The 18,762-nt window shown below is 41.4% G+C and overlaps 1 protein-coding gene across 1 annotated transcript in view; it reads left to right on the forward strand.

Annotated features, from left to right (window-relative positions):
* SND1 (staphylococcal nuclease and tudor domain containing 1) overlaps positions 1 to 18,762 on the forward strand; it is a 394,531-nt gene that overhangs the window by 130,642 nt on the left and 245,127 nt on the right. Inside the window, exon 13 of the mRNA XM_044920011.1 lies at positions 3,447 to 3,536. Within this exon, the coding sequence (XP_044775946.1) occupies positions 3,447 to 3,536 (90 nt within the window). The remainder of the gene's footprint in view (positions 1 to 3,446; positions 3,537 to 18,762) is intronic.

Consider the following 18,762-nt stretch of genomic DNA (forward strand, 5'->3'; position numbering starts at 1 on the left):
TATTTTTTTAAAAATATTTCTGTGTAAATTAGAATCTAAACTAGATAGTCCTTTTTCGCAGGTAAGATTCCGCTAAAATCCTGTTTTCTCAGAATACATTCCATACCTCAGTTGCCTCTTAGAGATTTCAAAGGCTTTTATGTACTTGGTAATTTGGAGGAATTGCTTTTATTTTGTGGTTTCCTAGGGACTTATAATATCTCTCTTGTAAGATGTTTGCCGATGTCAATAGCTACTAGCTCTAAAGGGTTAGAGTAACAAGATCATTCTGTTTTGACTTGTGATACCTTGTTTTCTGCTTGTGCTATTAGTTCTTTCCTAGCTTCATGAAAGACATATAATCAGACTCTGAAGTTGCCCGGTTTTTTATTGGGATTATTTTCTTGCATTCTTCTGAGGGCATTTTGGCTTGGACCAATTCTGTTGAGTGTCTTTCTTTTTCAGTCATTTTCACTCACTTAGGTGTAACTCATCTCGTGATCTTCATTTGAATATTTGTTAAAACTATTATTTCTTAGCTTTCACTCATTGTTTCAGAGTCCAGTCAAGTCATACTGCCTTGTGATCTCTGTGGTGTTTCAGAATAAGTAGGGTAAGGTTCACACATTCAGGTCCTGTGATAAATCATGAGGCTATGCAAGGTAAATGTCAATATTTTGTTCACTTCACTTTTTATAATGTTGTTCACTTAGGCTTGTGTAATTACACAGGTACTCTCTGTAAATAGATTGTCCTCCATTGCATTGTGAATATAAACATTGGCACTTCTTTATTCCTGAGGGCTGATTCTGATAACCGTTGATTTTGTCTTTATTAAAAATCCTGTTCATTATTGGCACCTAGAATTTTCTGTCTAGCAAGCATTCTTACTGTATCATTGACTGTCATCATAAACTCTATTTTACGGCTTATATATTATACTTAGCTCCTCAGGAGTGACTCACTATTTTGATTTGGCTTTATGAATGTTTATAAAATATCCATAATCCTGTATATTGTGCCCTTGGGTTATGCAGAACTCCCTCTACCCCAGCAACCCTCACGTATCTTGTTTTCCTCTTCTTTTTTTTTTTTTCCCTGCAAAAAAACTACATGTTTAGGGCCATCCCTCACTTACTAGACAGTGATCGTGACACCCCAGGAATTTGATTCAAGTGTGGCAATCCATGTTGTTCCTATTGAGAGCTTGTGGAGTCCCACACATCCAAGAAGGAAAAGGAGCTCGCCTTCCATTTCTGAACTTGCCTCTTTAACCTCCAAGAAGAGAGCACTGAGTGCTGGAATGCTGCTGCCACCTTGTTGTTACTGTTGTTTTAACCAGAGGAACTAGAAGGCATGACTGTGGAGCTCAAACTCCATTCTCCGCATTCTCATAGAGATTTTTCTTGGTGATGTCAATGAATTGTTTAATGATGTGTTCTGGGCACCAAGGCTCGGTTAGGGTATAGGAGGAAACACCTATTTCAGTTCCCTTGACCTCAGTACTGTCATTAGGATTAGTTTAAACATGGGGTATTTAAATGATAAAGGTTCTTTATTTAGGAGTAGTTGGCTATTTGAGAAAATAACTTGAATACCTCTTTCAGTATAGAGTGGATTATAATGAGGTGAGGCCAGGTGAGCCACAGGATGGGTAAGCACACCTGGATTAGTTAGTCCTTGATTTTCTTCTTTATTTGTGAAATTTTCCCTCATATGATCTGGGTCCTAGGCATTCTGAAATCTATACATGTAGTCCTATTCTTCTAGCATACTTGATTTCTGTGTATATGTCATTTTGCATATTTCTTTTGTAGTTAGTTCATCCAACTATTATTTAGCATGTACTATGAGTGGGAGGCACTCTACTTGTTTCCAGGGTCACAGAATAACAGAAATGGACAGGATCTCTGTTCTTGTGGAACTTAGGGGCTCAGCAGGGGAGAGACATTACTTAGGTCTGACATTAATCAGACCTAGCAATCTAGCCAACATCTCCCTATTTCTTGTAACATCCTCCCGCCCTCGACACCCCCCTTAAAAGACAGACTTCTCTTAACTTCATACGCATGTCATCATGAGTTAGAATATTGGATTCTTCTTTTATCCCCTCTATCCATTCTGTTCCTTCCTTCCTTCCTTCCTTCCTTCCAAGATTTTATTTATTAGAGAGAGAGAGAGAGGGAGAGGGGCAGAGGGAGAGGGAGGAACAGACCTCCAGCTGAGCAGGGAGCCCGATGCAGGGCTCGATCCCAGGACCCTGGGATCATGACCTGAGCCGAAGGCAGACGCTTAACCGACTGAGCCACCCAGGCGCCTCTCTTAATGCTTCTCATATCACTTTAGTTCCTATCCATTCCCTCTTTGTCAAGTTCCTCTAGAACCTTCTCCCATATTCTCATAGTTATATTGCTTAGAACAGTAACCTCTTTGGGGAGAAGTCTGGGACCTATGAGATAACGCAAGAATTGTGTATGTTGATTTTTATGTGTGTACATGTTGTGTTGAAATACTATTTATTCCTGCCTCCTTTAGCTTGTTCTGTTTTTTTCAATTCTAATTTTCTTTCTAGTTTTTTCTTAACCTGTAAACTCATATTAAGTCAATGAAACCATGTCACCCTGTCAGTGAAACATTTCCTGATTACTTCTTTCTTTCCACTTCCCTGAACTCTGATAGCACTTAGTCCCTAGTCTATATCACTCAATTTAGCACTTACTCAAAACTGCTTTGTGTTGCCATTTCATATCTGTTGCCATGTCACAGCTTTTCTTGTATTACTCTGTTAGTTTGTAAGAATTTTGAATCCAAGATTATAACATATATTTACACAGAGCTTTGTGTGGGGCTAAGAGTTGGTAGGTCCTTAATAATGGCTTACAGAATAATAGAACTAGATTCATAGTGTATCTGTAAATATTTAAAGGGCCCTAATACTTAGCTTCTTTTTTTTTTTTTTTTTAAAGATTTTATTTATTTATTTGAGAGAGAGAGAATGAGAGACAGAGAGCATGAGAAGGAGGAAGGTCAGAGGGAGAAGCAGACTCCCTGCTGAGCAGGGAGCCCGATGCGGGACTCGATCCCGGGACTCCAGGATCATGACCTGAGCCGAAGGCAGTCGCTTAACCAGCTGAGCCACCCAGGCGCCCTACTTAGCTTCTTCTATACAACAGTTTACATAGGTCTTTTCCTCATTGATGAACATTTGCTTGTTTCCAGTGTGGATAATTACAAACATTTCATTACTTATTTTTGAGTCTGTCATGTGAAAAAGATGATCTCATTCCCTGTAAAGCATTTCATCCAAATATCTGTTATGTGTATTGGCACTTAGTTAATATTTGTGATACTGGGAGGTAGCATATTTCAGGTGTATTCTAGTATTTTTGTTTTATTGGCTGTGTTCATTTGTGGGTTTTTTGATGTTTGTTTCTCATTTCTGATGTGATATTTTGTTTTTCTTTTAGGATAAGAACAAGAAACTACGTCCCCTATATGACATTCCCTACATGTTTGAAGCGCGGGAATTTCTTCGAAAGAAGCTTATTGGGAAAAAGGTAAATGAGACAGAAACATATTTGCAAATGGTTGGGGATCATTTTAAGCTGGGCCCTTGTGATGGAATCCCAGAGACCAACAGATGACGCCCCTCTGCCAAGTCAAGCGGAATTACTTTGATACGAAGAGGGGCGTGCCTGTGTCTCAGGACATGGTATCCCGTGGGAGAGATTTAAAATTGGGGCCCTGACCACAGTGTGATTGCCAAAGCTCTCACAGCATGTTCTTTCCAGGGTCCAGGCTCAATTCCAGTTTCAATAATTGCATATTGCCCCGAGCTTCATTTACTTGGCTCCCTTGTATCTCTTCAGCCACCTCCATTAAAAGTCAGTGCTGTGGGATATGCTATTGAAGGAAGGTTGCCGGTTTTTTCTGCCTCCCTTACTCCTGAGGAATAGATTGGCTGTTGAGAAGAGGGGCTCTCCTGGAACGGGAGCATGCTTACTGAAATGCACTGTGGTGCATAAGCCACCTCCACTTGTTCAGCTTGTCATCCTTCCTGTAGCTTCTACTGCAGGTGCTAGGGCAGCCTTACCGGGGGAGGATTGTGTGGTTTCCTAGTAGTTCCTGGGGAGCTCGTGGTGCAGCAAAGTGACTTTCTGGTCTGGTGCAACAGCCCAGAGGCCCTAAGAGTGCATTTCCTTGTGTTCTTAGAGCATATATTCTGTGGCCAGCTGCAGAACTTGCCTTTTTGGGAGGCTGAGAGTGAGCCTCTGAGCATTCCCTATTTTCCCTGACCTCCCCACCCTAAATATTCTGGGCAGGTGTCTGTGTCCTCGATGAACAAAGGAAATGAGTGGCTTAGTTCCTTTGATGGTGGTTGAAGGAAATCTGTTCAGGGAGGGACTGTGATTTGTCTTTTCCGTACTTTGCTTCAGTGAGGGTTCTTCTGGGAAGATACCATGTTTTGAGTCTGATTTTCCTCATGTCTTGAGAAAGATAAGGCCGTTCTGCTGTATATCTGCCCTTAACACACATTAATGCCACATTAGCATTCTTTACCTAAATGCAGATTTTTTTTTTTTTTAAAGATTTTATTTATTTATTTGAGAGAGAGAATGAGAAAGAGCACATGAGAGGGGGGAGGGTCAGAGGGAGAAGCAGACTCCCTACGGAGCAGGGAGCCCGATGCGGGACTCGATCCTGGGACTCCAGGATCATGACCTGAGCTGAAGGCAGTCGCTTAACCAACTGAGCCACCCAGGCGCCCCTAAATGCAGATTTTTAATGATGTGACAGGTTTCATAAGGCTCTGGCTTTTGAACTAACGCCAAAGTAGTCTATCATAAACATAACCAGTTTCATTATATACCATAGTCACTAGAAATATAAATTATAGCAAAGAGATTTTTAAAGTTGGCATGGGATGAATTTGCTAATTTTGAAGTAGAGAAACTAAACTGGATTCCCTAAAATGAGAGTTAAATCTCCTCAGGTTCCTTCAGAGAACAGACTCATTTGTCATTGTATAAAACTTGACAGAACGCTGTATTCATTCATGAAGTGTAGTGTGAATGATGCCTTTAAGCCTCTTTCAATTTCTAGATCTCCTGTTATCTGATCTAATGTCGACATCTCTATTTCACCAATTTTATATCCTATCGCTCATTTGCTGGCTCATAAACAATAGCATAGAAGCAAACAAGGAATTCCTCAAGAGTGTGGATTTCTATGGAAATCCATCCAAAATTAACCTGAGGTGGGGGGCAGCACTTATTTGATTCCTACGCAGCTGTCTGCGCGCCATGTGGTATGGCACCCACCTGGCTTCTTTGAATGTTGCCCTCACCTGATTCTGTTTCATCCCTGGGAGCGTAGATCACAGCTCATTGCAGCTGATGCTGAGTGGTCCCAGAAGGTTAGCCAAGGGTTCTGCTCTCAAACAGTATGTGCCAGCCCTCTGTAAAGACCATCTCTCTCAGGATAGAAGGACTGATCTCATGTGTCAGATATGGTGGCAATTCTTAAGCAATTAGGTTCCTTCTTGGTGGGAGAAGCCTTGTTTACTGGTTCTTCTGCATAAGAGTTGATTGGATTCAATTTGTGCTGAGCCCAAGTTTGTCCCCCACGGTGACATTGTATAAATGATGAATACTGTATCCCTGCACAGGGAGTAGAATGCTGCTCAGCTCTGCTGGGCTGGAACATTCCTGATGCAAACTGCTTTTCCTGACTCACCACCTGAAACCACTTGCCTGTCTTCTGGGCCCATCGGTTGTGACAGCGAACACCCATGTTTTCTCTCGAATCTGGGAGCAGGCAGGGCAGTTGCTGCCTCAGGGGGCTGGCTAGCACATCATTGCACATTTCTGCCAATTCCCTTCAGACCTCTGCAGCTGTTCAGCATGGCACATGGTGATTAAGAGGCACGGAGAGGGAGCATGTGTGCCTGTGTGCCTCTGTGCACGAAAGCTGATTAGGGCAGCCTGTCACAGCTTAAGCAAGATAATGGAGGTAAATCATCTTCTCTGCCCAGACTATTATTTGACCATCCCAGAGAGTCTATAATATGACAGTTTTGAGGAGTTTCTAGAATGTAGAGAAATAAGATTGAAGGTAAACTGGTAAGATGCTTTGTTAGATTCAATGGTCTCCATTTCGGTTATGGAAATTCACTTTGATTCACTCCCAAGATTCAATTCTGGCTAAGTGCCTTAATTAAAGTAACCATGCACCTCTCTGAGCCTTGTGAACTAGGAATAGTATTTGCCTTCCCTTTCTCATGGGATTTTTATAAGAATCTAGGATGATACTAACCTTTCATGTTTTTCCAGATGCCAGTCAGGTAAGTTGTGTTGTCTTGTTTAATAGTGCTGCTTTTTTTTTTTTTTTATGGAATCTAACAGTTACTTTTTTTTTAAACTGGCTCTGAGGTCAAGAGATGTGAATCAGTGTGCAACTATTTGACTGACATCATCCCATTGCACAGATTTGAGTGGTATTTGGTTAGATGTGGCATCAAGTTTCCAGCTTCCACAAAACTAGTGTCTCCTTGTGCAGTCTGTGTATGTGTAAAGTGTGTGTAAAATGTATGTTTGTGTGTGTGTGTTCTCTGAGGGAGACGTGCAAGAATACGTGTGTATGTTGGAAGTGTTTCAGAAGCTGTCTGAATTGCCATACTGCCTGGTAGAATTCCCTTCCCATCCTCTGTTTACCATCTGCCATCTGTGCTTTCACTAAAATCTTGACTAAGGAGAATGTCTGGTGAAGAACTGTCTCGCTAATTTCTTCTGGGGTTCTTCATGGCCCTAACATAGTGGAGAAATGGAATCCATGGTAACTTTCATACGTCTTTTAGTTTTGTGGCATGACATCCTAGGTGTGTATAAGGTGGTGAGATTGATGTCCTAAAATAACCAGGGCGACAGTCCTCTTCTAGTAGCGGGAGCAGTGTCTTCCTGTGTATATGTATATTTTTCTTAACGCTTAGAGAAGGCCAGCCCATCGACAGGAAGAGTTTGTGTGCCTAAATCATTTTGTTCTCACTGGAAGAAGGTGATAATAACTGGGATCTTCGCTAGGAATTTTCTCCAGCTGTCTCATAGAATCTCTAAAGTAGAATCTCAAGAGTATTTTAAATCCATGTAATACAGCATTTACAAATGACCTATGAATCACTGTAACTCCTGTCCCTTAACTGTACAATTTCCATCACCATGGGAACTATTGTGTTCGGACTTGGAACTTGCTTGGACAATTGAGGGGTCAAAAATGGACGAGTGGTGGGCGCCTGGGTGGCTCAGTCGGTTAAGCGACTGCCTTCGGCTCAGGTCATGATCCTGGAGTCCCTGGATCGAGTCCCGCATCGGGCTCCCTGCTCGGCAGGGAGCCTGCTTCTCCCTCTGACCCTCCCCCCTCTCATGTGCTCTCTGTCTCTCTCATTCTCTCTGTCTCAAATAAATAAATAGAATCTTTAAAAAAAAAAAAAAAAGGACGAGTGGAAGAGATGGGATTGCAAGAAGCAAGAGTGCAGAGAAGCCTCAGGCCTGGCACTATATGCTCCGTCCACACTTCTCCTATCTCCACAATCCTCGGCCCAAAAATATGTCTTTGCTCCCTCAATGTTTTTGCCAGTATTTGTTGAATAAGCAGATTTGGAGATGAAACTCATTTGTCAACTAACAGCCAACTTTGGCTTTCATGCCATCAAAACGTGTTCTGTGAACTAGGCTGACTCTTTTTTAGGCACTTAAAATTGAGCGTTTTTCTTGATAAATGCAGACAGTTGGGAAGTTATTGGGCTATAAATAATACTGGCAGTTATTTCAAATTCATATTGCATTAGATGGTTCTTCTCTTTTGGAAACCTTTCTTTCCTGAAGTTTGTACTTTGAAGGCATGGAACTCTTTGGGGTAGGTGGAAATGATCTTCTTTGCACCAAGATTCATTAAGTCCGAACTCGTGGTATTCTGTCAGAAACTCTGGACTCGTCCAGTGTCCTGGAGATCACGCCTTTCTGTTGCTGTCACAGATATCTTTGACACCCCGCACTTCCTTTACCCCCCTACCCCAACCCCTCACCAACTCCTGCTGTGTAGATGTGTGTGTTTCCTGTTCCTTCCATTGTGCTGCTGCAGCCTTATGTCAGATGCCCCTCACCGAGACTCCTGGAGCCTGCAGCCATTTTTTCCTGCTCCAGTCTGTTCTGCACCTGCAGCTAAAGGGAGCTTCACCAGTGACACACTTTTGGCTTCCCATTGCTTCCTGTGGCCTACAAGGTCCAGCATAATCTGGTTCCAGCCTACTTCCCAGAAAGTAGCCCTTACCCCTTCTCCCATCCACTTCCTGGCCACCTTTCTGGCTTTCTTTAGGTTTCTGAAATGCATTATGCTGTCACCTCAGGGCTTTTGCACTTGCAGTTTCTTCTCTTTGGGATACTCTCTTTGTCCTTCTTTCCCCTTATTTGTCTTACAGTTATCCTTCATATTCAATTTAAACGTGACTTCCTAGGGCAAGTTGTCCCCAAACAAGCCCCCTTCTGATAATTTGTACATAATTTTTCACATCTTAATGTATTTTGTGTTAATATCTCTCGTCAGATTCATTTTATTAGGCCAACTGGGGCCCACATCTGTTTTGCTCACCACCCCGGGGTTCCGTATATACAGTTTATGATGCACACTAGGTGCTCAGTAAATTTCTTCTAAATTAATTAACTTCAGGGGAAAATGGGAGCATTGGGATGAAGGCTTTGTGGACCCAGATAAGAATATATTAAGGGAGCTAGAAATAGGCCCTACCTGATTTGCCTAGGGTTAGCCAGATATGGAAGAAGTAGCATGAGATTGTCTCTTCATTCCAGACTCTAAAGTCAATCTGGAAATGGTTGATATTATATGTAAATGATCTTCCCTCTATTCTGGGTTAATGTGCTTTAAGAACTGGTTGGCGACCCAGCTACTGTTAATAGCCTTGTTTCCTTGGGATGCCAACTATAGAAGATGTGGCTCATTTGCGGTTTGGTGAACACCTCTGTATGATTTTCATGCCATTCCAATTTGTACTGTGAACTAGACAGACTTCTTAAGACATTTTATATAATGCTCATTTGAGTGTAACAGGGTCAGGGCTGTCATTTATTGAATTGTCTCTTCATGGTAAGCACTGAATATTTTCACTTTTATTTAATTTTACTTAATTTTCAACTCCATCCCAAGATGTATGCATGTATTGCTATTTTTACAGGTAAAGAAATGGAAGCTCATAGAAATTGTTTTATCCAGGCGTCTGTGCATTTAGTTGCTAAATTAAAGGCTGTCTAGAAAGACCCACTTCCATGTTGTGTGTATTGAATAACATAGATAGCCTGGGCCACGGTCCCTTTTGGGATAATGTCAGTTCTTGTATATAACACATACCTTACGTGCTACAAGAAGTTGATTCTCTTTCGCTATATCATCTTGGTCTATAGATATCAGCAGGTGGCAAGAGCACCATAGATCAGCCCTCGGAATGCCTTCAGCTCTCTAGACATGATCGCATTAGTCTTTGAGATGTCCCCGTGAAGTGATGTTTCATCAAATTGTTCTTCAGAGAAACCTGTGTCAGATTGCACGTTCTTCTGCTAGTTACACAGACAGTTGTGAGGTCATGGGGAACATTGCTAAGCCAGTGTTGAAGCTTGATTTCCTTTTCGATCTCTTGGTATAGGTGTGAGTTGGGAGCATCTGGGAGAAAGGAAAGGTCAGGTTGCTTTTTTGTCTTGGCCCAGAGCCAGGGAGAGATTGAGGAGCACACTCACTGCTCATTTCCCTGTGCAAGGACAGATCTTTGAAGGCGCTTGGAGTGACATTCCTTAGCAGAAGCGGTTTTTCACTCAGCCTGTGAAAGCTCTTCAAGGGCCTGGCGCTTTCTTGAGAAGGAACTCCTTCACTCCTTCCTGGCTATTTAACAGGGCTGTCCTTTTCCTTCAAAACGCTTGTAAGTTCTGTCTTTTGCAGTGTGTTCTTAATCAGCTGTGTTAAGCGCAAAGCTGGCAGTCTGGGGATCTTTGTTCTTAATTACCTCTGATGTGTTTTAGTTTGGTTTTTATAAACATCCCCTTTGTCATCTCCACATTTCCCACTTCATATTAATTTGATTCACTCACGCTATGGAAAAGTCCCTTACATTAATGATCAGAACAGGCCCTAAGGTTGGGAATGCATTGTGATTTAAATTGACAGGTTTATACAAGGTTGCGTGTCCTTGCCTTCTGTGTGCCAGCTGTTACCATCAATGTGGCTGTACGGTTTTTGAAGAAATGACTGTAGATGCTCACCAAATCAAGAGATGTTTTGAATGACTCGTAATTTCTGACCATGCTTTTTTCTAGTAAGACTTCTCCCACTTAGACATGAAGGCAGTGTGTCAGTATGCACTGGAGACCAGGAGTCCTCTAGATGCCCTTTATCCTGTGGGTTTGGGGAATGATCCTGGACTCATTAGTTCCTTTGTATGGTGAAGGTAATTAACAAAACTGTAGAGTTGTCTGTTTCTGGAAATTTCGCTGTTCTGGGCAAGGTAGCTTTCTACCTGCTGCCACCTCAATGCTCTTTTTGGTAATGAGCTCTTGAATGTTTTATCTGCAGATTGTGAAAAGTACCTCTGCGCCTTAGGGGCCATCAGGGCGTTGAGCTGAGTACATTGCTCCTTGGTGAAGTGTAGTATTTGTATGATGTATATTGTAATATCCTCTTCAGAAAGCATCTCTAAGTTAAATGAAGAAACTAAAACCTTCAACTGCATTCCTGGAAATTTCTCTATGCTCACCTGTGGGAAATGATTCACTAGCTACCAGAATCCTCGAGATTCTCATATCTCTGGGTTATACTCATATATTACATTGCTTATTATTAAAGACTTTCTTCCCTGGACTCCCAAGTTGCTCACAGTTTTCTGGTGATAGTTCTTACGTTTAGAACATGATTTGTGGTCGGTCTCTCTTAAGCCACCCACTCCTGATCTTTTCAGCTAGGTTTCTGAAATGTCGTCCTTGGGGCTGGAACTTTCCATGCTTATTCTCTGCAAACTAGGATTTTATTTTAGGGGGAGATTTGTGCTGAATCAGCTCAGCTGTGTTTGGGGGTAGGGAGAGGACAGGCTTTTTTTCCCTATTTAAAAATAACCCTTATGTGCCAAAAACCTTACAAAATGTGCTGAATTGCAAATCTTCAAACTTCTTATACCTCCTGGTTTACAGAGAATGGATTATTTTGCACTTGAGCTCTATGATAGTGTACAGAATATCTTATGTTGTAGAAAAGTGTCAGGTGACACGGGTTGCAGATGTGTTCAGTTGGAAAGGAAACTCGACTCTTGCTATCTTTTCTCAATATTTTTTTCTCCAATAGTTTCTTCTTAAAAGGATCTATACAGAGATAGTACATACAATGTTTCTAATAAGAAAAAAAACTTAAACAAAAATCTTGTATGTTTGCAAAATAACACATCATTTAGAATTGGCGAGTTACATTTTTAAGCACCGACTTTCCAGGGTTTCTTTCTGTGTGACCTCTGCTTTTTTTTTTTTTTTTTTTTTTAAATGTTCAGAGAGTTAGGCTAATACTTCTGGTTGCTTGTGTATTTCTTTTCCGAGGGTATGAACAACCTGTGCATGTACAAGAAGGTAGTATACAAAAGTGTTTGTTGGCTCTAAGGTGGAAGTTCGTCGACTCTTCACAGCTGGGGGATAGAAATGGTGTTTTAGGGCTACATCTTCGTAATTGGGGCCATGTAGTTGTAAGCTCCTTGTTTTAGTGTGTTTAAAATCTGAGTGAAGTTTTTTGCTCTTATCTGAAACAAGTTCTTTTATTGATACCTGGAACTGCCTTCTTGCTTTCATTTGCTAGTTTTCTTTTCTTTAGCAGATTTTCAGGTATTTCTAAAGTGCTGCAATTCTGTCTCTTGGGGATAGCTGGCTTGGGCAGTCTTTCCTGGTGTTTTCATGATGATAGGTGTAGTGGGCTGAATAGTCACCCCCCAGAATTTGTGCCCATTTGGAACCTCCGAATATGATCTTATTTGGGATTAGGGTCTTTGCAGATATAATTTAAGTTAAAATGAGATGATACTAGATTGGGTCGGTTGGGCCCTACACCCAATGACTGGTGCCCTCATCAGAAGTCCATGTGACAATGGAGGTAGAGATTGAAGTGACGCAGTTGCAAGTCAAGGAATGCCAAGGATGGCAGGAGCCACCAGAAGCTAGGAAGAGGCAAGGAGAGATTCTTCCCCGCAGCCTTCAGAGGGAGCATGTCAACGACTTAATTTCAAACCTGAAATATCCAGAACTGTGAGAATGAATTTTTGTTGTTTTAAGCCAACCAGTTTGTGGGATTTTGTTACTGCAGCCCTAGGAAAGTGATAAAGTAGGAAAGTAGGTTAGCTTCTTCATGTACCTGGCCATTTGGCTCTTGGTTAGAGTTCTTGTTTCTGGGTTTGTACTTTGGTAACGAACTCTTCTGCAAAACTGATCCATTGGAAAGGGTTTGAATGTGTGATGTTCTTTCAGCCCTGGTCCCCTGCCTGTCTTGTCTTGCTTTTTATATTTGTGTTCATTCTTTTGTCATTACTTATCATGGCTTTATGCATTGTCATCTCCAGGCCAGCTGACAATTGCTATAGAGTAATTGATTAGACTTGAGTGTGTTTCTAGTTTTGTCTGTAGGCTCACCCTCACACTTGTCCTATTTCTCTTCCTTGGGGTATGAATGCTGCTGTCCACTTAAAAAGGCTGCCATACTCAGGGCCTCGATCACTTCTACTTCAATAATTAGCAGCAGTTTGAAATATGGCATCCTCTGGGATGGAATCATTCCTGGCAATAGCTTTTGATGAACCATTCTCATCCCATTCAAGGGTGATGAATAGAACATTAGGAATAATTACAAGTCTGTTTTCTGGAGCACCATGTCTAACGTTTTGCCTGCAGAGCTATGCATGCATTTCCTTTGGTAACTATAGGAATCTCAGGTTTTGTCTTCAATCAGGCCTTTTTGAGCAAGGTATTTTCCTTGCAGTTTTGCCTTTTCTCCTCTTCTGGTTTCAACAAGTGTTTGTTTGGGCTGGGCTGTGCTGGGCAGGTGAGCAGGTAGTCTTCTTGTGAAGACAAAGCTCAAGTAGATTTATTCTCTTCGAGGATTCAGTCCCTAAAGCTTTGGCATGCCTAATCACCTGATATGTTAAGAAGACCAGAGGTGGTAGCCTAGTGAAATCAGTTCATTTTTATTCATTTAGCAGATATTTTTTGAGCAACTACTTTGTGCCATACCTTGTTCTAGGCATTGGGGATGGGGCCTTACAAACACCTGTTCTCGTGGAATTGATATTTTAGAAAAGGCACATACAGTTATTAGGTACCTTTATGGAGGTGAAGTAAAGGTGAATGAAATGTCATCTGTGTCACAAGTTGCTTATAATCTAACTCAGGCAAGATTACATCAAAATGTGTAAAGTTGAATAGGAACAGATTTGAATAACTGGTGAGATAACAGAAATGTGTCTCTTGGCAATGTTGGATTAATAGTAATGTGGATTGTACAGATCATAGTTGTATTTCAGAAACAGGAGTGGTCTCACCTCCCGTGTGACCTTGTGCACTACTGGCTTCAGCTGCACATATACTGCTGACTCTTACGAATACTTCCACTCGTAACTTCTTTCTCTTCCTACAGATCTGTTTCCAGCTGCTGACCACTGGGTACTCAAATACAGATTCCAGTAAATAGGTGACATCTCTTATGTCCAAAATGTAGCTCGTGGCCTCCATATGATTTTTCTTCCTGCCCACAGACTGCCTTGGCTACCTTTGTAGTTGATCTTAAATAATGTCTCCCCTGCCCACTGTCCTGAACTTTAGTGTCCACAGTCTCCTTATCCTCATCCTAAGTTTGCCTGATTCTGCCACAGTTAGCTCTTTCAGATCTTCCTTTTCACGATTCTTCCCTTGACTTTTAGTCTGTTTGCTCATATATCTCAGTTGAATTACTGCAACTCCACCTCAGGTGGTTGGTCTCCTCCTTCTGGTCTTTGCAGTCTTTGACATTGCTGTCAGATTGCTTTCTACCTGAGTACTTCTGTTCCTTTCACAAACTCTGGGGATCCCCAGATGCCTGCAGAAAAGTACCTCATTTCTTCAATGACCATAAAATCAAAGGAAAGACAGTTGTTGATAAAATATCATAATGTCCTTTAAGGATCTTGCTTTCATTTCCAGTCTTACTTCCTACTTTACTGTTTATATAATGTGTCACAACAAACTTCTCCCCATTCCATAGACACGGCCCAGCCTTTTCAAAGCTTCTTGCCTTCACACTTGTTTTTCTGTAAGAATCGTAACCACTGTCCTGGATTCCTGGCTCCCCATGTGAAGTCTGGGTTCTCTGTCCTCCTAGTATACTTTTGTGCCCACTTCTTCAGGAGCAATACCCAGTTCCGACCGACCTCCCCCAGCCTTACAGGGCAAAGAGCTGGTCTTTTCTTCAGCTCTTGGTCCCTAATGTCAGGAATCGGGTTTGATCCCCATTAAGTCTTCACAGAAGAGATGGGATTTGTAAACTGGTACCTAGAAGGTCTTAAGAAAGATTGGGGATATCTAGATATAGAGAAGGGATATAGAAAGCTCACCCTGTAGTTCTAAGCTTTGGAGCTGGTTTCCTTGTCACCTGCTTTCTTTAATTTCCTCATACTGATAAAGACTTTGAGCCTGACCAGTGAATCTTTAGGCATAGCATTGTCTGAGACACAAATGAAGGCATTAAAAATACATAGAATAAATATGTTTTTCTCTTGGGTTCCTGTATATGGATTATGACTATGAACTCACCTCTCCACTGGATCGGTGGGAGTATGCTCCATGCGTTGTGCAGTCCAGCCCTCACGGTCAGGTTGCTCTTTGAAGTCTTCTTGCGGCTGCCTGAGCAGTCCTTCCCTAGCGCCAGAGGTCTGGTCTGCGGCTCTTTCTGTGTCTTTACTCCATAATCGAAAATGTGCAGCATCTCTCATTTGTTCTTTTGAAATGATCTGACAGAGGGATTTAGTATGCGTAATTAATGTTTTTTGACTTGAATCTCCATTATTTTAAAGCTCTAAATGACAGAAACTTGATGGCCCCGTCTACTCCCTGCTGTTCCCATCCCCCCTCACTTGGGGTTCATAATATCCCTATTCTCCAGTAATAGTCCGAATGAATTGGAAGTAAGTCGCTGACTTGCTCCACTTTGCCATTTCTGCAGTGTATGGGGTACCTTTTAGCCTGGCAAGTTGCTGCTGAGCCCAGCTCCTCCGAGCCTGGCAGGCTTGACTTTGATGCATGCTGGAGTGCTGAGAAAGGAGAAGACCAGTTCTAGCATTTGACTGAGCCCCACTAGGCCAGGTTTCTACCACCTCTAAACCTCTGGCCCTGCTTTATTTATTTACTAAAACAAAAAAGTTGGAAGGGAAGAGAAAATAAGGAATGGAAGCAAGGGAGGAAGAAAATCACAGAAATGAGCACTGATTAGAAATTAGGTGAATAAGTTTTGGTGAAATGGTACCACATGCAGATGGAGAAGTTCTTTAGTTTTCTGGGTGAATCTCAACAGCTAAGAGATGTAATCTTAAGTGTATGGTCTGAGTGTTCATGAAGCCTCTGTTTCTTTATTTGTAAAAAGGGTACAGTGTTTTGACAGTCATGATTCTTCCAGTGTGATAGTACAGGGAAGGAATGGAAGCAGAGCACTGTGTTAGGAGTAACTTTTGGATGGGGCAGAAAAGAACTGTTTTAAGTTCTTTAGGATGGAAATACAAACTAGTATCTCAAATGCAGACTTCCAGCCTTGTCCACAGTTTATCAGCCCACATTACAGTGAAGAGGTAGGACATTTCTGTGACCTCAGAGGCAGGAGGAAGGTCGGCAGCTGAAGATTGTGTATGTTCATATTCTTACAATAGGGATGAATTCCTTACTTTCAGTGTTCCTTGTTTTCTTAAATTGTGAAATGTGAAGGAATCTATTTTCCATCCTCTAAAAAGATAATCTTACCAAAAAAAAAAAAAATCCAGAAAGCCTCAAGTAGTCATCCTAATATCTCTAATCAGACTCAAACAGCATTTACTGACAAATGTATATTTGTCCTAGTAGAGACTCTGGGAGGGCCACTGTAAAGAAGCTGGCTTCACCTCACAGGATAGGTGGAAGGCAGAAAAACCCTGGGCGCCTGGACCCCCAGACCTGAAGTGCGTCTTGTCCTAACTCCATGACCTTGGATGGGTTCTTTAATATTAGTCCTTATTTTCCTTATCTGTGAAAGGGGAGTGGACTGGCAATCCCAAAGATCTGGTTCCTAAACCTAGTAGTGAAGATATTTTGCCCTGTTAGCACTAATTGACCTACCTGATACTTTTTCATTTCTGAAAGTTTAATCTTTTGCTACCAAAAGTTTATTTTAAATGTCAATGAATGTGAATACCTGTGGTAGACAAAATGATAAGATTTGAGGAGGGTAGGTGTGTAAGTGTGTGATACACACACACACACACACACCTGAGTCGTGTGACCACTGGGTGGTTCTTTATACTTACTAAGAGCATTGAATGCTAGAAGACTGTTGGGGGAACTATAATAGTTCTTTACCATCTCTGTGAAGCGGCTCCAATGATCTCTTATTCACCAGTTTTCTCCCTCCTCAAGAGAAGGCTAGGAGATTGAATTCATTCTTTTCCTACTTGTGCTTCTCCTACTGAGTTGTAGGCAGAGCATCTTTTATATCTTTTCCTCTGAAATGTTTAAATTGTTATGGTTGGGGTTATAGTCTAGTTTCCTTTGGGGCAAGGGCCTTTTCTTTTTCTCCTTTCCTAGGACCTGTGTTTTCAAATGATTTTCACCCTTTTGAGAGCCGGTGTTTGTTTCCTTCCATTATTTATCAATTCACTAAATTTTAAAATGATGGCTTTAGAAGCCAAATCTATCAGAATGCTTGATTCCTTGACATCAGCCTGGCACTTTTCCACACTTCCACATTGTCCACCAGTTTCTCTCCTTGCCAATGGCGTTGCCAGCTATGAGGAAGAACAGCTGCATGTGGTTTGAACTCCCCATGTGTGAAGTTTTTGAAGATGAAAGACAAAGATGAATCGTGTTGCTGCTCTTCCGTTTTTCTGGTTTGGTGGTCAGTAATCATAGCTTTCCAAAGGGAAAATGGTAACAGGATCACTAAGTCTAAGTAGACTTAACTATTTTCTCTACGATTGAGAGAGTGAAAGTGGTATTGACATTTTACAGACACAAAGCCCCCCTTCCTTTCCTTCTCTCTCTCTCAACCCTCATTGTTGTTTTCCTTCCTCCCTCAGTTTATTCTTCCTTTTCCCTTCCATCTCTCTGCCTTCCATTTTCCATCCCCTTCCTCACAGGTGATTAGACCTTCAACACGAACAACTTCAAAATTCTTAGCTTATAGTAGCTCTCATTTTCCAGTACACACACCCCGTCTGCCATACTGTCTGACTTGGCCGTTGCAGTGGATCCCTGGGACCTTTCTGGCCTTAAGAGGAAAAAAGTGATTTGCTAAATGTCATTTTTTCTTGTTTCTGTTCTTCCTCTCAGCAGCATGAAACTTGGTTCAGTACCAAAGTTGATAGAGCATTCACTTCTCTCTGAAGAAGGTCCACTTAGTTTGCTTGATGGTTCCAATTTCTCCTTGGGCTTGGGTCCTCTTGGATGAACACAGAATTTTCCAGGATAGATAATACTGTGGTATATTTAAGACCCCTGAGTGCTTTAACTGTCGTTTCTTACTGTTTTTGGAATAGGGAAAATATGAATGAGGAAGCAACTGTCAGTTACTTTTTTTAGTCTGGATTTCCCTTCCCTGAAGGATTCTATCTAGTTGATGGGCCAGGGTATGAATGTCCTTGCTAGGTGCTCTAATGACACCTCAGCTTGGTGCTGCCCTAAGTACAAGTACCATATGAGGTGCTTGAAAATTGTATCAGCTAAAAAAAGAGTAACAACTTGGATGACTTCAGAGTCATCCAAGCATGTTTTCCTTGCATGGCACAGCCTCCTGGAATTCACATTCAGGTTTGTTTCTTCCTTGACTCCATGTCAGCATCCCTGACCCCACAGTCCATCTCAGCATCCCTGTCCCCCCATCCTGTGTGTCCAGGGTGATATGTAGTAGTGCAGGGTTGATGGCTTGGGTCCTCGTTTTTTTCCCCCTTCCTTCAGAGACTGCGCTCTGCACTGATGAGATTTCCATGACAAGGCAAAGATACTTTTCCTTATAGGATTTCTTAAATTTAATTTTTAAACAGTCAGGAAGACATAATTTAAAACATTTTTGTGGTTTTATTTAACAAGTTCCTTACTTTAAAAAAAAATAGATGTAGATATCATTTTTAGAAAGCACATATATGGATAAAGCAGTGATTCTTTTTTTATTTTCTCCTAAAGATTTTCATAGTCAAATCAAGAAACTAAATGCTTTGGTTGCTTCATTTGCTGAAATAGACACTTTAAAATCATTTGGCAAGAAAGCCAATATGGAAACCTGGGATATTTTTTGACAGACTATTGTATAAAATGGGCAGACATTTAAATTAGTTCACATATCTTTTATCTTTTGGACACTTTTATTTACTAGAAAACTAGTAATATTGATTTAAGTTTTTCTCTCTTTGGTGTGGTATTCACGTCTTACTTTAATTATTTTGAGTAGGTAATCTGTTTCATTTGGTTCAAAATTCAAATGATAATAAAGGGTATA

This window comes from Neomonachus schauinslandi, chromosome 12, assembly GCF_002201575.2.
Source record: "Neomonachus schauinslandi chromosome 12, ASM220157v2, whole genome shotgun sequence".
Lineage (NCBI taxonomy): Eukaryota > Metazoa > Chordata > Mammalia > Carnivora > Phocidae > Neomonachus > Neomonachus schauinslandi.